A 25,922-nucleotide genomic window follows, 5' to 3' on the forward strand; every position below is an offset into this window, starting at 1 on the left:
TTCCCCGAAGAACAAAAGTCTCTTACAGAGGCAATCAGCCGAAAGGTCCGATGCGACAACCGCCTTTTCGAACGGCGTTCGGAACGTCAGTTACAAATACCATGCTCTCGGCCGGAACCCACATACGCCTCAGTCACGGCTAAACCGTTTGCACGCGATGTACCTCAAGCCAATATTCCGACACCGATGGAGATCGACCCCATGCGTCGACGCGACCCGTTATCGGAAGAAGAAAAGCAACGACGACGTGCCAATCGATTATGTCTTTATTGCGGTGGACATAGGCCATCAATTGTCCCCATAGGCCAAGAAGACAGGTAAATCAAATCGTCGCTTGTACTAAACCCGAGTCAATTCTTCCCTTCGGAGTGTCTGATAGTATTAATAGTACTAATAGAGTGTCAGATAGTATTCATAGTACTAATAGCCCAAGTATCTCAAATAAATTTGAAATCCTTAGTCAATTAGATGAAGAGTTAAACGATTGAGTCTAGCCAAAATAGGAGCCGTTTGGTTGGACAGCAGCCCTAGATTTGTACAGCCCATTAGTGGTTCCATTCCTTCCAAGGAGGTTAGCAATGTGTTCCTAGCCCAAGTCATTGTTAGTACTAAAAGTACTCCCCCAGTACCCGTCCTAGCACTTTTAGATTCCGGAGCTAATTCCTGTTTCAGGGATCGAAATTTTGCCCAAGCTTCTCAGATATCCTTAAGAAAACTTCCTTGTCCCGCATCTGTAGTAGTCATTGATGGTCGTCCCATTGCTTCCGGGAATATTGTAGAAGAATCAGAACCCATTCAAGTTGTCCTAGGTAGTTTTGTGTGTGTAATATCATTTAATATAATTAGTAGTCCAGAGCATCCCATTGTCCTAGGATTATCTTGGTTTGAATTACATAATCCAGCCATAGATTGGAGAACAAGAGAAGTCCGATATCGACCACCCCAAGAATCAACTCACCGAGTTTCGACCATTTCACTCCATCAACTACGCGAAGAAGGACCCAAGGAGGCAATGTTCCTATTTGCAATATCAGTACATCCTTCCACCACTATTAAGAAGGACTCCTCAGTACAACTTCCAGCAAAATATCATCCTCAGTACAACTTCCAGCAATGTTCCTATTTGCAATATCAGTACATCCTTCCACCACTATTAAGAAGGACTCCTCAGTACAACTTCCAGCAAAATATCATCCTTATGCCGATGTATTTGACAAGGTAAAAGCCGGTACCCTTCCTCATCACCGTCCCTATGACTGTCCTATCGATTTACAACCAGAAACCGAGCCACCATGGGGACCAATTTACAACTTGTCACCCACCGAGTTAGAAGTCCTTCGAACCTACATAGAGGAGAACTTGGCAAGAGGGTTCATCCGTCATTCGAAATCTCCGGCCGGTGCACCCATCTTCTTTGTCAAGAAGAAAGATGGCTCACTTCGTCTCGTCGTTGATTACCGCGGATTGAATAAAGTCACCATCCGGAATAGGTATGCACTTCCTCTTATATCAAGTCTTTTAGCGCGAGTTAATGGTGCCAAGTTTTTTACTAAAATCGACCTACGAGGAGCGTATAACCTCGTGCGGATCCAACCGGGAGATGAATGGAAGACCGCCTTTCGCACGCGGTATGGGCATTTCGAGTATATTGTTATGCCATTCGGCCTAACCAATGCACCAGCAGTCTTCCAACACATGGCAAATGATATATTAAGAGACCTCTTGGATATCTGTTTGATCATCTATCTGGATGATCTATTGATTTATTCAAAGACCCAGGAAGAGCATGATTCTCATGTACTATTAGTACTAAAGCGACTCCGCGAGAATGGTCTTTATGCCAAGCTAGAAAAATGTAGCTTTGATTGCAAGCAAGTGGAATTTCTAGGCTACGTCATCTCCTCAAAGGGCATCGCCATGGATTGAGCTAAAATCCAAACTGTACTAGAGTGGCAAATTCCACGGTCGGTATGAGATGTACAATGTTTTCTAGGTTTTGCTAACTTCTACCGTAAGTTTATACAGGATTACTCGAAGATTATTTTACCTCTCACACAACTTACGAAGAAGGGCCAAGCATTTCTTTGGTCCATCGAAGCAGATATGGCTTTTCGGCATCTTAAGAAAGCCTTTACATCAACACCGATTCTAGCTCATGTGGATACAAGAAAACCATTCATCATGGAGGCCAACGCATCAGATTTCGCCCTCGGTAGCATCCTTTCTCAACAAGGAGATAAAGAAGAGTTGCATCCGGTGGCTTTCCATTCGCGCAAATTCGATGTCGCAGAAATCAACTACGAAATACATGACAAGGAATTATTAGCCATCGTGGATTCATTTGTCCAATGGCGGCATTTCTTAGAGGGCTCTCCACATCAGGTCATTGTCTTTAGCGATCATAAAAATCTTGCTTATTTTCAGAACACTCGCATACTAAATCGACGGCAAGCTCGGTGGGCGCAATTCCCCACGCGTTTCGATTTCAAAATCACATATCGACTGGGGAAGCAGGAAGGAAAAGCAGATGCACTATCACGGTGTTCATATCTTGCACCTCATCCAGGTGATGCAACATTTGATAATCAAAAGCAAGTAATCTTGGAACCAACATGATTGCACACGACGCGGATTTTTCACACCCCGATGGATTCACGGATTACCGATAACATACGTGCAACCTTGTAAACGGATAGTTTTGCTCAAGACATCCTGGCGCACATTGATACTTCTCGGGCATCCTGTTCTCGGTCTCAACAACCAGGTATTGACTACCGACAATTCGAATTTCATGATGGTTTGTTATTCTTTAAAAAGCGCGTATATGTCCCCGATTGCTCCTGTCGCCTTCAAATCGTCCAGCATTGTCACGACACCCATACGGCGGGACATTTCGGTAGTACTAAGACGTTGGAGCTAGTGCAACAAGCTTGTTCGCAACAAGCTTTATTACTTGGTCGATTGGCTCAGTTATAGTCCGAGCGAACGTACTTGGGAACCCGTCGAGCATGTTGCCAATGCACATGATCTTCTTGCCGATTTCCACCGAAAGTATCCGGACAAACCTGGTCCGCAATCAGCGCCGACTCGTTCCACTCATCGTCTTTAAGGGGGAGATAGTGTCATGATATGGCAAGACTCGAACCCATGACCTTATGCTACATGGGTCGAGCTCTTACCATTAGACTATGAATTGTAATTTGTAAGATATTATTTTCATTTATGCTTTATCATAGAAAATTCATGTATATTCCAGATCTCTCTGGAACATTCTAGAAGCTTCAGGCTTATTCCTAAAAACACTATAAAAGGAGGCACAAGGCATTGTTTTGAACCAAATTGGTTCAACACCAGTCTTAAGCCTCTTAGCCCCGCTTTGTACTTATCTTTCACATAATATATTAGCTGCTGTCATCATCTCTCTCTCTCTGTCATTCTCGCTATCTCTCTCTCTCCTCTTCTCACTTCCTCTCTCGGGAGTCTTACGCAGTCCCGTCCATTTAGTACTAATAGTACTACTCTTCTTTAGTACTAATTCCATCTTTGTTTTAGTACTATTCCTGACAGAGAGTAGGGAACATAGCTTTGAGAGTGAACAAGCGTTTCGGAACACATGTTGTGTCCGAAACATCAAGTGATGAAGAAGCAAGCATGAGAAAATCTTGTGTGATCGAGGAAGACAATGGGTACGAGGCCCATGAGTCTGAGGAGATAGCCGTGGAGAATGACATCGAGGTGAAGAGGGTAGACGACGACCATGAAGAGACTTTCTCCACAATGGTTCTTGATACTTGGGCATTAACCAATGTAAGACCCAAGAGACGGAAGGTGGCGGTGAGGAAGCAAAGGTCAAAGCCGATATGAACAACCTCAAGGTGGAAGTGGCTAAGGGTAGCACGACAAAGACAGACTACAAAAACATATGGATCCCTCCACAGTGATTCAGGAGACTTGGGAATTAACCAATGTAAGACCCAAGAGAAGGACAGTGGTGGCGAGGAAGGAAGGGTCGAAGTTGATGCATACAATGAAGAGGCAAGCATAATTGAGGCATGCTCGATCATGAAGGTTAATGGGTATGAGGCCCATGAGTTTGAAGAGATGGCCACAGATAGTGACTTAGAGGTGGAGGTGGCTATGGACAACACAATGAAGGAGGATGGCAAGTGTATCGAGAGCTCCTCCCCACTATTTCAAGGGACTTGCGCAATGGTAGATGGGAACATATCAGTCAGTGGAGAAAGGGCTATCACCGAAGAGACATACCCGAACCAAATTAAGACCCAAGAGAAGGAAGGTGGAGGAGAGGAAGCAAAGGTCAAAGCTAATGCATATGATGAAGAGGTTAAACGAAGCACAATAGTGCATGGCGAGCGCCAAACAAATGAAGTGAATTCGAAGGGCATTTCTTGGGATTTGATCACAATATCCAACTCAAAAGGAGACACCATTACAAAGATCAAACAACTGATGGTGAACTCTCACATGAGAGCATACCATGAGAAAGGAAAAAGTGGAAAACATGCAATCTGGTTGTCAAAGGGCCTAAATGTGAGCATGTACTTAAAGCATGGGCTATCAGGAGTACTCAAAGTCGATGTTCGGATGAGGCCTAACAAAGACAAGCTTGGATTGATGGAAGAAGGAAGATTAAAGTCTCTTGTCCATGAAGCTGGTTTAAATGAAAGTGACACATGCATGGTGCATGAAGGGTTATGCTTGGGGAATGCACAAGAGGCCACGACAACTGATCGTGGTGATGCAAAGCTCGAACGAAGGGTTTACTGGTTTGGATGGTCTCCATGGCTATGGTGGAAAGAATGGTCGTGGTGGCATTGGAAGAGATCTAAGGAGCCAATGAGCTGGTTCAAGGTCAATCTCCATCATAGATAGTTAGGTTATGAAGAAAGGAAAATATTCTAACAAGGATTAAAGATTTCAACTAGGCAGATGTAACTCGGTACCACACGTGGCACATACTGGTGGATGTGTAGGTTTGGTGGGGGTGAATGTCATGTGATTCTTCACACACAATATGAAAAATAATGAAATAATTATTTTTAGATTAGCTTAATGGCTTGGTACGAAAAGATGGACGTCTTCAACAGTTTCCAAACACATTTTACTACACATGAAACGGACAACTACGTATCAAGTTATGTGTGAATGAAACTGGAGAAGAAGAGGGAACAAAAATGTAAGATATCCAACATAAGCAGGAAAACATTGGATCCAACATTATATAAGCAGACCCAGAACCCATTGGTTCATATCTGGGCATTCGGAGCACGGGCCGAACTACTCAGAACGGTTCAGAATGTTTTTGGAACGGTTTGTAGGGTGAAAGCATGCTACGATGTACCAACTTTTGGCCAAAAGTTTGGTACTAATTCGATGAGGAAAGAAAAATAATCCAATATTTGGGTTAAAAAAGTTGAGGTTGTTGGGTCACAGTCCTAGGTAATGTTGTATCGAAATCATAACTGTACAAGATCTCAAGTAGTCACTCAATTATGAATATAGTATGTCTCTCTCTCGCTCTCTCTCTCTTGGCACATATGTTCATCTCGAGCTGTTAGTTAGTCTCTCTCCCTCCCTCTCTCTCTCCCTCTCTCTCTTTCTCCTTCCCCCTTCTACTCGCTGATTCTCGAGGTTCGTACCTCCTCTCCCCCTCTCTGTCTCTCTTCTACCTTCTGTATAGGTCTCCGCAGACTCCAAGCGCGTCACTGCTCGTTGTTCGTACCTCCTCTCCCCCTCTCTGTCTCTCTTCCACCTTCTGCACAGGTCTCTATAGACTCCAAGCACGTCACTACTCGTCGTCCGTACCTCCTCTCCCCTCTCTGTCTCTCTTCCACCTTTTGCACAAGTCTTTCAACCTCTCTAGGGTTAGTTGCGTTCTCTCTCCCTCAGCTAACCTTGTTCTCCCTCACTGTTAGGTGTTCTGTACTCACCGTGTCCTAACGACATCGACCTCTGCTCTGCTGGCCGTGTCCCCTCAGTTGGCTGTGACCTCTACTTTTCTCTACCTCCAGGTGTTCTCAAGTCATTGTGTTCCCTCTACCAGGTGTGTCCATTTGCTTGCAACCCGTGCTTCAAACGTGTCCCCTCTACAAGGACTTCAGAAAGGTAATCCTGCTATTTGCAACCCTAACGACATCTGAAAAGGTAATCTTGCTTTAGGCGTACCTTCACGTTCTGCTACATGTTAGGGTTTTGTTGTTGTTTTTTGTGTTGTTCTCCCTTGATCATTTCAAACACTTGTACATGCATATGCTTGAAATTGAGAGTGCTTTACATGCATATGTCATTTATTGCATGATTTAGAATTTGGTACATGTTGACATATTGGAAGATGGTTCTATGATGGTACACTGAAATGATTTTCCATGGTTTAGGATGTATATGTTGTGTATCGGGAGTTAACATTATGTTGTAGGTTTTATCTTTGTTGTTGATGTTTTTGTCTTTCCTCCCATCTGCACTTTCAAGAGAAAATTGTACATGCATGAATCTTGTTTTTGAGCCAACTTGAAGTATGTTTAGGGTTGTTATGTCTCATTGTTGTTCTTATTATGTGTGATTTAATCATATGATGAAAAAAGACAGTTGTGATTGATCTATTGTTATTTACTATTGTTGTGTTTGTGAGGTGAAGAGGAGAGATAAGACTCACATGACAAGGAAGACACCCACGAAGACGAAAATGGTCAAAGAAAATGTCAACACACCATGCAAGGAAAGAAAAAGGACCTCCATCAAAGAAAGTAAGATGACCCCCACCAGAGGGAGGTTTAAGTTGTCAACATCTCATGGCAAGAAGATGGTCACAAACATCCTTCGAGGTAGAAAGTTAAGATGGGGATATTTCCTTCGTGCACGACCTGACACTTATGAAGACGTAGACATGTGGATGATAAAAAACATGGGGCTGCTCATCACAACCGGAGACGAGGAGAGGTTTTTTACCTCACTCAATTGAAGAAGGATTATATCACTGAACTAAAGTCACGATATGAACAAGTTTATGATACAAAACATATCCTAAACAATGAGGTAGGAACTGTTTTTGCACGTGCATTTGAATGTGAACTCCATGGTGGCATTGAAGTTGATTGGGAAGATTTTGCTCATCATCAATCATCACATTATAGAGGATCCCCAACTACCAACACTACTATGAAGTCTGAGGGTACCTGTCACATTGAAATCCCAGCTAGGGCATTTGTGTTGACTAAACAGATTGCAAAAGAAAGAGCTACACTGACAGAAAAGCATGAACAACGATTGTTGCATTGCATAGCTTCCATGCAAACAAGAATGCAAGCGCTACTCACCGATTTGGAAGAAGTTTCATCTATGAGATGGCGGTCGAGAAACAATTCACATCTATATCGAATACATACGAATGGATAACAGCAACAATCCAACATTCTGAAAGCGATCTGTTGAAAGAGGAGTTGAAGGATATGACAAATATGGGCACTCAACTGGGAAAATAGAAGAAAGATCTATAGACATGGAGGTCATCTCGTTCTGAAATTGATGATAAGTTATAAGGCTTAAAAAGTCACTCTGAGAACCTGACATGTTTGATGAAGGGTCTAAAAGATAAAGGTTTAGATCCTCTATGGCCAAAGTACTTGAGCATCCCACTTGCAATGAAAGTACCATTACAAGAGTTATTGTATCAAGGTAATGGTTTATATTTTTACAACTTGACCTTCTATTGTATAAAATATCATCGTTGCTAATATAGTGTATGTTGTGTCTCGTATTTGAAGGTGTGTATTCTATGGCCTTGGATTCAAGTTTGAGGCCATCGATGCTATCATTACACCATGCTTGCACACATATCATTGTTTATGCGCTAAGTACCGTTTTGAGAAAGAAAATATATGTTTACACTGTAAAAGTACAGTTGGCGCCGAATGGTACTTAACTTGGGGTTTGAAAATACATTCCTATGGTATGTGATTAAGAACATATGTAATTTTTATACTATGCTTTTATAATTTTAACATTTGGTTCTGGTCTTATACCCATGAGTATTTTCCTTGGTGATCATTTTTATATGATTCAGTACTAACATTATTGATTACATTGTATTCCCTAGTGATCAGTTGACAATGTGAATCTTATTTAGTACTGAGGATCTTAAATCTTTAGTTGTATAACTTGCATGTGCACTAACATTATTCATTACATTGTACTTTTTGTGTCCATTTGGCTTAGGCTCTGGATGACCAAACAAATAGGCATGAAGGTCTAGCTTTTTTAGTACTAACATTGTTCATTACATGAAATATGCATGTCCAGGTGGTTGTGTAATGTGCCCTCAAGTTCCTTGTTGGAGGATTCTGTACTAACATTACTGATTACATTGTATTCCTTGGTGATCAGTTGATTCAGTACTGATTATTTAGTATTGAATGTCTTAATTGATTCGTTGTATAACTTGTATAAGTACTAACACTGTCCATTACATTGTACGTTTTATGTCCAAGTGGTTCAGTACTGTTTTCTCAAGTTCCTTGATTGATGTTTTAGTATTAACTTACTAATTACATTGTATCCTTTGGTGCTGAGTTGATTCAGTATTGATTATTTAGTACTGAACGTCTTAAATGTTTAGTTGTATCACTTGTATGTGTACTAACAAATAGGAGAACTGAACAAATAGGCTCTGGATGACCGAACAAATAGGTATGTAGGTCTTTTGTTTAGTACCGAACAAATATCGACAGCATGTCCACATGGTTCTATATTGTGTCCTCAAGTTCCTCTTTGTTGTTTTAGTACTAATATTATTGTTACATGCATATTCCTTGGTGATCAGTTGGAACAAGACTAATTTTTTAGTACTAAAGGTCTTAAATGTCCACTTGATTCAGTACTGATAATATTTGTAACATTGTAGTCATGTTAGAACTAATGTACAATTATAATATGAATGTTGTTGTATCAAGCAACACCACACCAGGGAAGGTAACTGACCAACCAGCCCCCGGGCTACTACGTATAGAGTCTGCTGCAAATTCCAAAGTCCATGGTCATTCCTTAGTGGTAACTGAGGAAATTTATGATGAAGATGAATGTATGAGAAAGGCCATTGGAACAGTGGAGGATGTGTTGCTTCAAACAAATTCTCCTAGCTCGGCTCCCCTTGACTGTGTGAATGGTAATGCTAATTGTGTGTGAACTTTTAATAATGCATTGTTGCTATACTTCTAATTTCTTATGTTTCTATCAAAGAGCCTACGAAGAAGCATAATGCTGCAAGGAAATTGTATGGAAAGGGGAAGAAATGCAGAGTTCATTGTAGTGGTGGGTCATACAAATTCTCACAAACTTTGAGAGTTGTAAAGTTAATGAGTTAGACTAAGACCACGTGCTTTTGTTGTTAGACAAGGAAGAAACAATTAATGAAAATGGAGATACCGATTCAGAGCCACAACATGAAGCAGAATTTATCGTCCTCGTAGGTACATGTTGTGAACCCTCTTATATAATAGTTATTTTGACCATATCACCCAAGTGACGATAATGGTTTTGGTCTATTAATATATAGAAAGTGATGTAAAATCTCGGCATTATTTAGAGCCTCAACCTGAGACTGGTACCATCCCAAGCAATAATGACGAGTGTGATATCAATGCAAACCAGGTCTTGCAACACATGACAAACACAATCATCTGCAAAGAATCATCTTCAAAAGTCCCGGATGGAGATGTAACAGTAGGTAAACGATTGTCCCTTAATCTAGTATGTTAATTGATATGGCTAGGTTCCTTCACTTTGTAAGAATGTGAATTGATATTGTTCTTGTTATTTAGGAATAGAAGAACATGGAGATTCCCAAATAGCATCAGATGATTCAGGCAGTCTATGGAGCAATCTTGATTTTTCAGACTCAAATAGCACCACACATGAGGAATGTGAAATCACCCATGAAGAGGAGTTGAAGAACTTTGACAGTACCGTAAACATGGGGCAAGACTGTATCATTAAGGAGATTGTAGCTATCACCCAAGAAGAGGAACAAGGTGGTACTACAAATCACATGTCTTACCAAAACACCACAAGTAGCCTACACTTGGAACAAGACTGTACAAAGAACCAGGTGTCTAGCATCAAATACGAGGAGTTTGCAATGAAGATGGCAACCACCCAAGAAGAGGAACATGTTTGTACGACGAATACTGTGTTACTGTAGAACACTAGTTCTACCCATGAAGAGCAGATTAATGCTAATACTATCAACAAGATCTTCTTGGAAGTGTGTGCGTCTCAGGCAGTTGCAGTAGAGCACAAGGTTCCCTCAAGCTTGCCCCCCCCCCCCCCCCCCCCTCCGATGATGAACTGCCACTCAGTAGTCTACTACCTCGTGTCTTTAAGATGAAGAAGAAGAAGGGTGTGAAATCTGAGAAGAGTGTAACAAAAAATAGGCGCATTAGAAGATCTAGAAAAAACTAAACACAAAGTTTTTTGTATTTAGATCATTGTTTGTAATTGATTACCATATGAGCAAGTTTTTGATTAACTACTTCTTGGCACTGTTTTGGTTTACTTATCCTGAATTTGAACTTGATACTATTTGAGTACTCATCTTAGTGACTAATTTAGTACCAACTTGATATGCAATGTACTAACTTTGATACATATATTTGTAAGAATGTGAATTTGATACTATTTGAGGTCTCATCTTAGTAAGAATGTCACTTGTTATGCACACATATGACATTGACGCTTGTTATGGACACATATGACACTCATGTCTTGGATATGTCTAGGTTAGTAAACACTTAGCACAGTATTAGTACTATATTTTAATGCATTGTAGTGACTTTGATATATATGAACTCTAAAATAGTTATAGGCATAACATGGTATGTATACTTGAACGAACCATTGTATTAGTACTAACAATTAACATGTTCAATCTGTTCCCTCATCTACTCAACCACACCCTCATGAGTGTACCACACACTAGAAACATGTGTGGAATGAACACTCCTATCTTAGACATCTCTAGGTTAGGAAACACTTAACATAGTTTTAGTACTAACCAAAGATATTTTTCACCATAAATTGTATGTAAAAGATACATACATATCTAAACAAAACACCGAGATTAAGAGCTTTGTCATTGCAAACTCATAAGAAAACCAAAGATGATATATTTCCATTGGCCAGAGTTTACAAGACATGCGAATGTTACATATGAATAGTGCTTACCATTCTAAGAATTAAAGAGGGAGACCTCCCCCAATATGTGTTCGTGAACCTCTTTGGGGACCTTGTAGACAGTGTTGTATCCCTTAACCTTGTGCTTTGCTTGACTCATAGTGAACTTGATTGCGATGACAGCGTCAACATAGATTATTGCAGTGGGTGCATCTTTTAATAATGCATACGTGTTCTTGCATTGTGGTAACTTTGCATAGTAGTTGCCATACACAACACACTCACCAACGTTGAACATGTTGCCCCAACCGTCCCTCACGACTTCTTCCAATATTGTATTTCCTTGCTTGCACACCACAATGTAGTAGTCTTCAAAATCTTCATTTTGAGGAGATTTGAGCACTGTAAAATGATCTCCAACTTCCAATAATACTACCAAGTCCTCACATTGGTTGTAGGATACAATATTGTCTGCATGTTCGTCTTCCTGGATATCCACACATTGTTCAATCTCAAGCTTCTGTAGCTTCCATGGCTCCACAATTGATAGATTGGTGCATTCATCCCAAGCTTCATCTAAACACATGGAACAAAAGCACAATAAACTACGGAATAACAATTGTGTTGTGTCCCTGCGACTAAACCCTAAAACACAATGGGTCTTGCACGTCCCTTTCACAGTTTTACAACCATATGATTTACTCCTATCCACCTCATTAGCACCAACCTCAATAAACAATCTATTCTTACCATCATCTGACATCTTCCATGTCAGCCACTCCACAACATCATGTGCATTTTGTAACTTCACACCTTTATTATCCAACTGTTCACTTGTAAGAGCATGCTTGATCACAGCCCCCCCGCCATCGTGCTCTCCTTTTACATGTCCAGACCCAAAGTAGTTCCATTGCATCCTAATGTTTGTCAATGAGAAGTATCTGGGTGTTTTGCATGATAGTTAGCCAACAAACAGAGTTAGTGCATTACTGGAGCTTACATCTCTTAACATAACTTAAACCAAAATTTCCACTAATGCACAAGAGAGGACATTACTAAGTTATAAATTAATAGAAATGAATGATAGAGGACAGTACTAAGTTATAAATTAAAAGAAATGAACAAGAGAGGATAGTACTAAGCTATTGATTAGTATTAATTCATGAGAGAGGACCATCCTAAGTTATAACTTGGTCTTAATGAACAAAGTTGGATAGTACTAAGTTAATAATTAGTAATAATGAACATAGTTGGATAGTTCTCATGCTAATAATTAGTACTAATGTTTGTACTAATGGGTCATGACAATCATAAGTTATAAACTTGGGTTAATGAACAAAGTTGGACAGTACTAAGTTATTATTTAGTACTAATGCACTAGAGAGACCCATCCTAATTAGTACTAATGAACAAAGTTATAAATGAGTAGTAATGACCGAAAGAAGATAGTACTAATGCACGAGAGAGGACAATGCTAAGTTACAAATTAGTACTCCTGCCTGTGGGATGACACCACAAAGTTATCAATTGGTACTTGTGCATGCGGTATCTGAGTACTAAGTTGTAAAACATAGTCAGTACTTGTGCATGTGGGATAATAGTACTAAGTTGTAAAATAAGGGTACTTTACAAGGCGTTGAATTGTAGTCAGTACTTGTGCATGTGGGATGATACTACTAAGTTGTAAAATAAGGATACTTTTCAAGGCTTTGAACCATACATACAAGACTTACACCATAATTAGTACAAACATTTCAAGACAGTACTGGTGCATGTAGTAGGAGAATTACTAATTGTATTTTATACAAACATTTTTTATGTCTATTCATATAATATTCGTACTGGTAGGAAACTCAAGCAATAGATGACATCTACTATGAAGTATTACCAAAATAGACTTTCAGTTATAAGCACCAATCATATGGATTATTTCCTTGCCTTGCAATAAAGTAGAAGGACCGAGCCACCTTAAATTGTGAGGCAGCACCATCAGACCAGACCCAATGGCAATAAAAGTTAACACCCAAGGACAATAAATCTGCGTGGTGAAGCTTAAAACAATGTTGAACAAATCGCGTATTATGCTTTTTATCATCTGAAATATAGAATATTGATTTCTTATGTAACTCACCATCTTTTCTGTAGTAGCAAATATGTACAAGTATTGTACATTGGTCATTGTACCAATGCATTGACTAAACCTCATTTTCAACTTTAAAGGTATAGTTCTTTGCAAAGTCAATAACAGATACCATAACATCTGGTGGTAAGTTATTTATACATTCCTTGAATTGTGAATTTTGCCAATAACTCCTAAAGTTATGTGGAATGAACTCCCCGAGTTGCTTCTTAAACTTTGAGACAAGGGTAGCAGCACATGTCTCCTTATATACTTCCTTGATACGCTTACTAATGAGACCCTTACCTATATTTTCTGTCACATACTCTAAATATTTCCATTTCACAATATGACAGTTATCCACGTCAACCTCCTATCTACAAAATAACGGTTGTGGGCAAACCTTACATGTTCTAACAAGACATGTACGATCATGCCACTCAGATGATGGTTTTTTTTCACAAACAAAAGACCTCCATAACTCAGAAACTGTTGCATAAGTCATGTTTCGCGCATTACATCTATTACCACTCCCATTTGGTCTACATACCTCACAAGTGCAAACACACCCATCCCTGTGTATACCCTTAGAATCAGTACGCATATTGTTCACGCCAAGCCTTAACATGTCCATTTTAATGTGGTACACACAACAACATGTGTTCCTCTCCTTTAACTTTCTAACAAAAAATGGTTTCAAACCTTGGAACTTGCGAAATCCAAGATTGATGCTAGGATGTTGGTCTTTGAAGTTCATGAACAATTCAGCCTACATCACTCAATAAATAGGTAACATTAATAGAAGCATTTAGTAAACAACAAAATATTTAAAACCAAATAGATAAAAAATTGAATTACCTCAATCATCTCCAAGAAGTGTCTTGGGTGAATCTGGTACCTACCCCGACTTATACGTTGTCTACATACATCTTTTTTATTCAGTGAGACACGTGTGTTTTTTGCCCAAAGGGAACCCACTTCCTCAATAATCTCATGAGACAATGCATCACTTCGTCATCTATGGCCTAACCCCAACTACTTCAATTGATTTGATTGTATATTTGACCAATGCTTCCTCAAGTTCCTTCTTTGGATACCAAGTGCTAAGGCAACTTTAGTATCACTATTTTTTTTTTCGTTGTACCATTTACAACCATGTGAAGGGATGCTCTCTTTGCACCAAGCTTATCTATGTTCTCTACCCCTTTCACTAAATGACTTCATATACTCTACAATTTCCTCTGAAACGCATTGGTCCCTAAACTTAATATTCTCCATGTCTTCATTCAAAAGTTGATGGTGCAACACTCTAGAGATAATATCCCTACGATCCTCCAACCTAAATCTCTCAATTACTTCTAGTAAATAACGGACTATGTGAAGAACCACACGTCTCTTTCTCCTCTCAGACATAGATTTGTTAAGGGACACCTCACTCTCCTCATCGACAACCATTGTCACTCTCATATATTCCAACACCTAATTTCTTGTTATTTCAACACCTAATTAATCAAAATAAGTGCTTAATACATTGTAAAATAAACATAGTTAATACCCCATAGCATAAACATCAACCGGAAATCGGATAAACATTTGAGAGTTTGCCACAGTCATATATTCCTTTTCCAAAACAATTAACTTTTAAGAAATAATTGCATCAATAAACTTGTTGTTTGAAATACATAAGTTTTATGACTCACAAGATGATGAGATGCATGCATACTGTTTACATCATGAAGTCTTCTTAACTAGAGTTTAAGACTAAGATAAGTATAACATAACGCATGTTATGCATGAGTTCATAACACACACACTATTCATTTACTTTTTCCATAAAAAACGCCCCCATCAATGAAATCCAAATCTGTTGGTTCTTCAAACCGTTTATCAAGCCTTATTAACATATTGGTATTCATGTTAAACGTCTCAACCCATATAAAACCTTAACATGGATCAATTTAAGACTCTCATGAAGATTGCTAGAACATACAAAGACAATTTATGTTTAGCGTTTTCCATGATGAATAACTTATGTCAACTCAAACTGTATATTTTGCTGCTCCTAGCTGGTCATTTTACAAGCCCAGCCTGGATGTTGCTAATCCATTATATCATTAAAACATCCATGCTGGGCTTGTAAAATGACCAGAAGCACTTGGTTGAAACCATTAGTTAGAACATTATAGACTCCAAATATGCAAGTTCTAAACCACTTGGCTAACAAGGCTGGTGTAAATATTTCAGATTCATGTTATCATGTCATGTTTACATTATTTTAAGATTCCTATTCAACATTAATCTTCATATGTGCCAATTTCAGATTGCTAGAGTATACATTCAATTAACAGTACTGTATAGAAATAACCACTTCATAGAAATAGACGCAGACATACCGAGTGAAAGAGAAGATGGAGAAGACATACTGAAGGAAGGAGAAGATGGGGAAGACAAGTGATGCAGAGAACAACAAAACGACATTTCGAGTGCACTGTGAAGACCTGAGTTGGAAGGCGGAAGACTAGAGTGCGTTGTGAAGACCTGAGTTGGAAGGCGGAAGACTAGAGTGTGCGCTGTGAAGACCTACGTTGTCTCAATTGGAAGGCGGAAGAGGAAACACTTGGGAGCAGCGCCAAAAGGATTTAATGTGGTGTCCTAAATTAAACATGAGGGAGAAATAGCCCCCAAAATAGTCTTGAATATGCAACAACTGTCCCCCCACCCATTCCCTTAGTTTAATACAATGTACACCACTCCCTAAAATGATTTTAATTATTTTCGATTTTTTTTTTTCCCCTTAGTTCACGTTGTCGCGTTGTTACGCGCGTGCGTGGAGAACAAGGCGGGACCACTGGGGTCTTGGACTGAGGAATAGGTGAGCAAAAGAGAGAGAGAGAGAGAGAGAGAGAGAGAGAGAGAGAGAGAGAGAGAGCTCACGTATAGACAAAGAAGCGCACGGGGACGCGTCACAACAACACAGGAGATGCGAGTTGAGAACACTAGAGTGTGTATGTAAATATAGGCATGTATTTGTATGTATGCAGAAGACTCGAACGGTTACAGCCGACCAGGTCGGCGAGGTGGATGCCAACACCTGATCACCCACGCACACAGGAGAGCAAGATGGAGATTCTGCCGGAAGCACACGGGCATTCCACGGAGCAAAATCAGCCTCCTGGGAACCTGCGCAAAAGAAAGCTATGGAGAACGATAGAGAAGAAGAGCTCGGTCCCAATCCGACAACACTTCCCCCCTCCCCCCTCTCGCGCCCCGTCTCCCTCTCTTTTATAGCTCAAGGAGGGAGGCCGTTTCACCCGTTTACATCACATTAATTCTCTGTCCTTTCGGACAGAGATACTCCTCAATTTCCCTTATAGAATATTGCTACCTAGGATTTAACCTTTGTGCCTACCTATCTACTATACGACAAGGGACGTGCCCACGTGTAAGGGTCGGTTCACACACACTATACACGGTTTGCGCCTGGGGACGGTTTTCTTCACGACATCCGCCCCCACCTAACTGCGCATCCACCGGTATGCGCCAAAACTGGGTTCCTATGGGAGAAAACCGATCCTTGCTTTTATTCCTCGTTTACCGGTTCATCCTCCGCCTCGGGCTGCTTGTTGTCGATGTCTATGCCCCCTAGCCCCGGCTCCCCGTCGTGCCATTTCTTGAACGCTTTGATCCTCTTCCCCGCTACCGGTATCGCCATTCTCGTACCGTCGAGCTCCGCGAGATGGTACGTCCCATTGCCGTTGGCGCCTGTTACTACGTAAGGCCCGAACCACCTGCTCGCAAACTTCTGTGTGGGCTTGTGCTGATTGTCGAGGCTGCTGTCGTAGACTAGCATCCAGTCGCCTTCCTCGATCTTCCTTGGCCTGAATCGGTGTGTTCGGTCGAACCGGGCTTTGTTCCTTATCCTCGCTACTCGAAGTTTCTCCGCGGCTCGCTCTACATCCTCCGGCCTCCACTCGAGCTGTCGAATCCGCGCTGTCAACAGTTCCTCCCGGCTCATCTCATCCCTCCAGTCCACCGTGGCCAACAAGGAGATCGTTCGCTCTGTTGGTATGATCGGCTTCTATCCGAACATCAGCTCGGCCGGCATGAACCCGGTTACCGAACTGTGCGTAGTCCGGTCCGCCCACAAGGCATATGGTAGCAGTCGTGGCCAATCCCCGACTCGGCCTCCGCACGCCCGTACTAGCACATTGACAAGTGGCCCGTGTCCGCGCTCCACCTTCCCGTTCGCCTCCAGATTGTACGTTGTGGTGAGCGAAAGTTTGACTCCTAGCCGGTCGAACAGCTCTTCGGCCTCTTCTGCGTCCAACTCACCACGGTCAGCCACGATCTTCCCTACGCACCTGGATCGGCATACTACGTCCTCAATCAAAAACCGGCACACGGTTGTCGTCGTCTTGTTCTGCAGGGCTCGGCCTTCAACCTGGTTCGTTAGATCTTCCCGAGCCAGCACCAATACCCCATCTGTCCTACCCCCATTGGCATCGTCACCAAATCCACCATCCACTTGAAGTGGACGGTCGGAGGGTAGGTCGGGTGAAGCTCGTCCCGATGTCGGATCATGGAGTGCACCTGACATCTTTCTTTCGCAAGTCGTCACGAACGGATGCATGTCCCGGTATAGTCCCGGCCACCAATACTTCCCCTTTAGCTTTTCGAACGTGGCCCACGTTCCACGGTGTCCAGCCCACGGGCTATCGTGGTACGCTGCCAGCAAATCCTCCTGTTCCTCCTTCTTCGCCACCACTCGGAGCGGGATGCCGTTCCTCTTCTTCGGGTGCTTCCATATGTATCCGTCCCGGAGAAAGAATCGGCAGGCTTTCTTCCGAATCCGGTTGGCCTCATCCGTTGTCCATGCCGCGTACGGTGTCATTGTTCTCAGGATCCCGCCGATCTGCAGCCACTCCCCGTCGTACTTGCTCTCGTCGAAATCGTTAAGCGTTGGAGAGCATTCCCTGCCGGTTGTTATGTAAGCCGCCTCGAAGAAGTCCACGCCGACTTCCTCGTCCTCTGAAACCATGCCACCGTCGTTTTCGAATCTCGCCCTTGAAAGCATGTCGGCCATGGCGTTGTCTTTCCCAGAAATGTGTCATATTTCCGGATTCAGGGACTTGATGTACGCTATCCACCCGAGCATTGCCAGGTCCGGCGTCACGCATCCGGAAACCATGCCAAGGATTGGCAAGCAGTCCGCCTCGATAATTACCTCTGTCCCGATCAAGTAGTCTTTATCGGCCTTTACCGCCGAAATGATACCCCAGAGCTCACGTTTAACTTGGGCGTATCCTCGTTGTCATTCGCTGAGGACCTTCGCGCCGAACCGGATCGGGGAACGCATGCCGTCCTCGTCCTCTTGGTTGATGACCCATCCGATCCTGGTCGGACTCGTGTCTACCGTTACGTAAATTGGAGTGCTCTGTCCGTAGACAGCCTTCTGGAGTGCCGGAGCCGCGACAAGTGCTTCCTTCATCTTCCGGACAGACTCTGTATGCTCGTCTCTCCACTCGAATTTTCGCCCCTTTTTCAGCAACCCGTATAACGGCTCCGCGACGTGAGCGTAATGCGGGATCCATATGTGGTAGAACGCGCACGCTCCCAAGAACCTCCAAACCTCCGTGATCGAGCTACAGTCGTTCTTCATCGTGGAGATGGCTTCTACCTTAGCCGGAGATGGTTTCCGGCCGTACGGCCTGCATAGGTGTCCGACGACCATGATCTCTGATTGCCCGAAGGCCGATTTTCCCCCGAAAAAGGTGAGCCCCGCTCCCTCCAACCTCTGCAGCACCTTCTCGCAGTCATCGATGTGCGTCGCCACGAATTTCCGGCATCCGTCCGGTTCGATCGTCTCGTCCCTTTCCTCCACCGGGCATCCCTTGATCGGGACGTCGTCCAAAAACGGCATGGTGATGTGCGGGATACAATCCCTCAGCACTTTGTTCATTGCGTTCACCATGTGAGCCACCGAGTTCGTCCCTCCTTGCGGCAGGGTACACATCCGTACTAAGCCGAGAGGAGTTCGCATTGTCGTGATGTCTCTGCTCTCTACGGCAAGCTGGAACTGATCGTACCCCGAGTAGAGATCACCGACCGGGTAAATCGACCTTCTGGCGAAGGCCTCCGCGAACTCGTCTATTGTCGGTCCGATTCCTGCGTTTCGAATGGTCACCTTGTTGACCAGCTGTAGGTCTTGAATAAAGCACAGCATGCCGTCCTTCTTCGGCACGGTAAACCACCGATTCGAGTATGGGGCACTTGACGGTTCGAGGATTCCCATCTCGACCTTCTGCTTTAACAACTCCATCAGCTTCGAGATGTGAGCTCTGGGTACTGGGATCGGTTTGAGACTCCATGGCACATGCGGTATCGTGAATATCACCATCGGTTCCACGACTGTTGGGTCTACGCACCCGATCTCCTCCGGTGAGAATGTGAAAGCCTTCCCGTGCCTTCCGAGCATTCCCCGAAAACGGTTCTCTTCCGCCAGCAGTAGGAAGCCGCCCCCACCGATTTTGAGCTCGCGCAGCGTTATGTCGGTGAACGTGTGTCCTATGCGGGCCGGATTTCGTAAACTCGGGTCCGACGCAACCCCCTTTATTCTCAACTCGCTGCCCTCCGGCAAGGGAGCCGCGACTGGCCTTACCTTCCGGTCCACAGTCTTGTACCTCGTGTCCACCCGGGCCGTCCGATCCGACTCGAGCCCTCTATTGAAGTCCGCGATGACTTCGTACATCTTTTCCGAACATACCAGAATCGTTCGGTCCTCTTTAAGGACTCCTCCGACTACCTCCCGCAGCTCCCCCAAGGTATCGTTGAAAGAGACTGCCTCCATGGCTCCATTGATTTCCTCTCCGAGGTCGAGGACGCCACATGCCCGAAGTCGCTCCTCCGCCCTTCTCTTCTTCCGGCCAACAACGTCGACTATCGTACACCCTCCGTTGTCGGAGAACCAAAATTCCCTACTTATAGCACAGGTCTTCCTCGCTATCATACACTTGTGGGGTTTTCCCAGAGTGTCCGGACTATCGTGGCCCCACGCCTTGATAGCCCTCTTCAAAAATCCTCTCGGCTTTCGCCCCCGAGGGTCTCGCGGTTCCTCTCATGGTTCAGTCTCACCGTCAGGAACTGGACCAAGTGACGCCCATCCTGGCTCTTGACCCTTGCATAGGCCGAGCCGTTGTCCAGCACCTTGGTCTCCATCCGTGTTGTCGTGATGTACGGTTCTCCTAGTATAACCGGATGTGAGGACGTCTCCTGCATGAAGAAGTGCTGGTCAATCTCGACATCGCCGATCTTTACTCGTACGTTCGGGCAGGCTCCATGCAATTCTTCGGTGGCACGCGTCGCCGCCCGTATTTTCCACCCGTGCTTGGTGTTGATCAACCATTTTCCCTTCTTATAGAAATCCATGGACATCAAATTGATTTTTGAACCCTGGTCCACCAACGCCACCACCAGTTCATGAACATCTCCGATCTTCACAGGGGTCTCCGTTGTCGCTCTGGCCCAGTGTGGCCTCGAATAGTGGCTCTCCGCCAACTCGTCTTCTAGCGCCATGTCCTCTATGTGCGTCATTCGCACCTCCACCGGCTTCTCCGGTTCTATCTCTGTCGACAGCCTCTTCCTCTTCACCAAGTCTACGATGGAGTCGTGGAACTCCTTCTTGGCGATCCCGAGCACTTCCCTCAGCGATAGCTCCACCTTGCTGTCGAGGATTCGTTCTTCCAGGACCTTTCGCAGGTCAGTGGATCTTTCGATTTCTGTGCCCAGCCGGTATCCGCCCTTCTTGGGATTATCCTGGGCGTCGGTTACAACGGCCTTATTCCGTCTTTGCCCAAATCGAGTTTCATATCGCTGCGAGGGCCCGGCCCCTCCGCTTGTCCTCCACCAGAGCCTCGTAGTTTTGACAAGCGGCTTCGATGAAGCCCGTCTTTTCTTCCACCGAGTCACTCCACCCGGTTACCTCCCGGACCCGTTTTTCCACGCGGTCCACCTCTTCTTTCCTCAGCCGTGCGCCGGCGAGGCCTTCCAGCATCGTCGGCCAGAACCCGGCTTTGTTCGTCTTCGGGACCTCGCCACCTCCGACCCGAATACCAGCTGATGCCGAGTAGTGGACGGTCTCCGCGTGACGAGCCGCCGCCTCCTCCATCAACCTTTTCATACCCCCTCGCCTGACGTTTAGGTTCAGGGCCCTTCGGGTCTCGCTGGCGTGCACCCGACCGTTCCACAGGTACACCACATTGCTTCTCATCGCCTCGGCGAAGTCCCCGCAGTCCTTCCGGATGTGCCCAACCGCGTCACACCACATGCACCTGTTTTCAGCCAGAGGTCGTCGGTCACGAACCTGTTCGCCACCATCCCTCCGTGCCTGGGCGATCTGGAGATCCTTTACCATCTGCGTCAGTTCCTCCAGCGCTGCTCCCCCGGACGAGCCCTTGACCATGCCGGTTGAAGCCGACTCAGTCTCGAGCCAATCTCAGGTCTCTTCCCTTCGCGTTGGTGGTGTTGGCTCGAGCTTCTTTGCTGCGACAGAGCCCGCCCCTGTCGATCCTTTGTCAACCCATTCCCGCCGTTTGTCGAAACGGCCACAGACCGTTTTCACCACGGCCCAATCGGTCGTCAGCCCGTCATCAGTCTCCAATAGGAGGCGTACCTGCTCCTGATCCCGCTCGTCAACCGACTTAACAAACAATAGGACACGGCTTGTGTCCAGAACGGTCCGGTCAAGCACCGAGAGGAGCGCGAAGCGTTTCTCAAACTCCCGAAGGAGCACTGACGCGTTCCTTCCTTTGTCGAGGGTCTCCACCCACTCCATGAAGTCCCGCTTCGAAAGTCGAAGCGCATCTTCAAGCCCATATCTTTGGAGGAGCCGACCTTCGAACTCCTCCCATGTCCGGCTCTCGGCCCGTACCTCGAGCACCTCCATAGAGATACCCGGCATCGCCACTCGAGGGAATCCGGCTAGATGCCTCTCTTCCGGAATGTCCCTCATTACCATCTCAGCCCGGTAGGACGCCAAGTAGCTTGTGGCATCCTTCCCACTAAACCGGCCGATCGTACCGACAACCGCCTCGATAGCCCTATCAAGGGCGTTGGCGCCTTCGCGCGCACTCACTATACGGTCTACAGCCGAAGCCATGGCTTCTGCAAGGTCCGACCCCCTCATCTTCTACTCCTCTACCGCCTATTCACGTCGGGTTCACCAAATATGTCACGTTGTTATGCGCGTACGTGGAGAACAAGGCGGGACCACTAGGGTCTTGGACCGAGGAATAGGTGAGGAAAAGAGAGAGAGAGAGAGAGAACTCACGTATAGACAAAGAAGCGCACGGGGACACGTCACAACAACACAGGAGACGCGAGTTGAGAACACTAGAGTGTGTATGTAAATATAGGCATGTATTTGTATGTATGCAGATGACTCGAACGGTTACAGCCGACCAGGTCGGCGAGGTGGATGCCGACGCCTGATCACCGACGCACACAGGAGAGCAAGATGGAGATTCTGCCGGAAGCACACGAGCGTTCCACGGAGCAGAATCAGCCTCCTGGGAACCTACGCAAAAGAAAGCTATGGAGAACGATAGAGAAGAAGAGCTCGGTCCCAGTCCGACAACACTTTCTCCCCCCCCCCCCTCTCGCGCCCTGTCTCCCTCTCTTGTATAGCTCAAGGAGGGAGGCCGTTTCACCCGTTTACATCACATTAATTCTCTGTCCTTTCGGACAGAGATACTCCTTGATTTCCCTTATAGAATATTGTTACCTAGGATTTAACCTTTGTGCCTACCTATCTACTATACGACAAGGGACGTGCCCACGTGTAAGGGCCGGTTCACACACACTATACACGGTTTGCGCCTGGGGACGGTTTCCTTCACGACAACGTATCTTTGTCGTATTTTCGCTACACCGACGATGCTTGCCGATTGAGTAGGTTGTATTCACACTAGTCCATGGTATGTGCTCTTGAGTGGCACAACAAGCATTGTGTCCACTTGGTGCCATCTCGGGTAGAATGGCCACGGTTAAGGCCCATTTTACACTGAACGGCCTGACGGAACCGGAGGTCCTCCATAGTCTCTCTCTATATTAACTTTACCCCTCTTTTATCTTTACCTAATTCTCATCATACCCTTACCTATTTTCAACTCTACCCCTTCCCTAACTTTTCAATATTTTCACTATACCCTCCCACTTACTTTTCCTTATCTTTAACTCTAGTCCTCACATTTTAACTTTTAACATCCTCCCCTAATTCAGTTTCTCCTATTTTCCAATTCTACCCCTCATGTTACGGGCATGACCATATAATATCCCGTGGTGAGAATTGTCGTAGTATTCTATACACGTGGATAAGTGTGAGGGTTAAACAAAGAGTCTAAAGAAGGGGAGGATTACTTTTAATCCTCGGGATTGAGACAACCCATAAGGCCAAGTGTGAACATGGCTGGGGGCCTTGAGAATTACTATAAATAAGAGGCCTAGCTACCCTCATTTCAGCATGCATGGACTACGTCGAGACTCTGTCCGTGAGTGGAACGACTCTTGTAGCAAGCGCGCTATCATCCAGGTACGACTCGACGCCAAGGCGGTGGTATGGGACGCCGATCGAGGCTCGAGTCCGTCTCGATCCCTTCGCTCGGGGGTGGTCGGGTGGATCGGCACCCTTCTTTCTCTCTTTTCTCTCTATTCTTTCTAGATCTATCATTGATATATCCTTATTTTATGCTTACTTTAGTACCTAATCTCTAATATTTGGTATCAGAGCCTATGTACTAACGTTTCTTTTGGTTTTCTTTTTGTCTTCGCGTGGGGTGGCGATTGATCGTTGTGCGGTCGCCTTCATGCAGACAAGGATTAGCGAAAGAACTTCGGTAAATTTTCCTTAATTTTTTTTATCTAATTTTTCTTCTCCCTTCTATACATGTGTATACTTAATATGTAGTTTTTTTTTTCATATATTCAATGATGTTGACGTGGTATTTAATTGGTTATCTTAAACGTTTACATATGTCCACGAGGTCAATACCTCGTTTGACATATAAATCATATGTGATGAGTGTCGTATGCGTACGAGGTTACTACCTCAATTGCGTATTACGTTCACGAACATATGTTACGTTCGCGTACGAGGTCAATACCTCGATTCGTTCGAAATGATATGCGTTGGATTTACTATGCGTAAGAGGTCAATACCTCAATTGCGAATTACGCTTAACCTTATTTTCGGATGTTTCGTGTGCGTAGAGGTATATGCCTCGATTACGTATCCCGAATACATCATTGTTGGCTATATAAAAAAAAACGATTCATTTAGTATACGCATATGTGGTCACTTATATACGTCTATGATCGTATATATGTGATATATTGACATATGTGTATATTTTAGATTACGTGATTTATATCAAATGTTTTCCTAATTGGGGAGAGGATTTTGGTGGCCGTCCTCACATTTTTGTGAGAATGGCGTTGTCACCATCCCTTTTATCAACAATTTTTATTGTTGAAATTCCCGTTGGTCACTTTGATCTTTCGTTACGTAACGAACCTCGTATAGCCAAAATGATGTTGAATACGTCGGGCTTGATCCACATCAAGTAGGGTCGCTCTAATGACACACGTATCCAACATCTCCCCTCGTTACATGGATACGATGCCACCATGAGCTCGTTCTTACGAGTGGCATTCGTAATGACGTGACCATGTGATGGGCCACATGAGCCTACGAAGACACAAGGGCTCATTCGGCTTGACCATTAGGTTACACTTTGGCATATGCCATCGTAATTACGAGGCTTGAGGTTAGGTAGCGTACAACCATAGTGGGTAATAAATGAGGGAGAAATAAGGCCACTTGACCTATATGTTTCTTTTAAACAAAAACATATAGGGGCAAATGCCTCGCATATCTCGAATACGCCTCAAACATTAAACATTCAAGACGCGCAATCTACTTGGTTGGCTCAAGTGTTTAATGTATTTGTCCTCGAGGTCTCGAGTTCAAATATGACCAACACCATACAACATCGTTGATACATATGACTATAATACATGTTTAGACTTTAGGTCTAAGTGCACTTCGGGGTCCTCGTAATAGGACTTAAAGAGCCGAAACCACATATGTGGGCACAGAAACATAGTTATTGTTAACATTTTTTTCGTGTATAAACTATTCATGACGCGAACATACATGGTTGAGCCTCGGGGAGCCGCCATGAAAAAAATCGATATAGAGATCAGGGAAAGGCATTCATTTGTCACCCCCATGGTTTTTAAAACACCTCTGTGTTACCATAGTAACCTGATCTTGAACCTCATCTCATACGTCTAGAGGGGTATTGACGTGAGATCATGATATCGATTAATGTTTGCCCATGATATGTTTACACCACGACAAGATGTTATGACTATTTGTCTGACCTTATCTTATTTCTTTGCCAGAAATAATCATTCAATGGCTCAGAATAACGACCCGATGCCCTCCGCTCAAGCGGAAAGACCTCAAGGAAATCCTCCTGGGACAATGTCCATTGAGGCGTATATTTTACAAGTACAACATTTCCTTAGTTCAACCGCGCAGCAGTTGACCGAATTTCGGCAA

The 25,922-nt window shown here is 44.2% G+C and overlaps 1 protein-coding gene and 1 long non-coding RNA gene across 2 annotated transcripts; one reads left to right on the forward strand and one right to left on the reverse strand.

Moving 5' to 3' along the window:
• Positions 1-11,239: 11,239 nt before the first annotated feature.
• LOC147860185 (uncharacterized) lies at positions 11,240-14,252 on the reverse strand. Its single transcript, XM_087324088.1, has 7 exons — positions 14,162-14,252; positions 13,733-14,072; positions 13,578-13,630; positions 13,386-13,469; positions 13,152-13,279; positions 11,998-12,125; positions 11,240-11,760 (listed from the first exon to the last, which is right to left on the reverse strand). The coding sequence occupies exons 1-7, from the start codon at positions 14,168-14,170 to the stop codon at positions 11,240-11,242; spliced, it is 1,263 nt and encodes a 420-aa protein (XP_087180214.1). The 5' UTR covers positions 14,171-14,252.
• Positions 14,253-23,724: 9,472 nt separating this feature from the next.
• Positions 23,725-25,820, forward strand: LOC147860186 (uncharacterized). The gene is made up of 3 exons (XR_015530273.1): positions 23,725-23,888; positions 24,169-24,192; positions 25,763-25,820. It is a non-coding gene; the product is annotated as an uncharacterized LOC147860186 (long non-coding RNA).
• Positions 25,821-25,922: the final 102 nt, after the last annotated feature.

Source organism: Azolla caroliniana, unplaced genomic scaffold, assembly GCF_043228905.1.
Source record: "Azolla caroliniana isolate FFs.n. ecotype wild unplaced genomic scaffold, voAzoCaro1.0.p SCAF_9, whole genome shotgun sequence".
In the NCBI taxonomy this organism is placed as follows: Eukaryota; Viridiplantae; Streptophyta; class Polypodiopsida; order Salviniales; family Salviniaceae; genus Azolla; species Azolla caroliniana.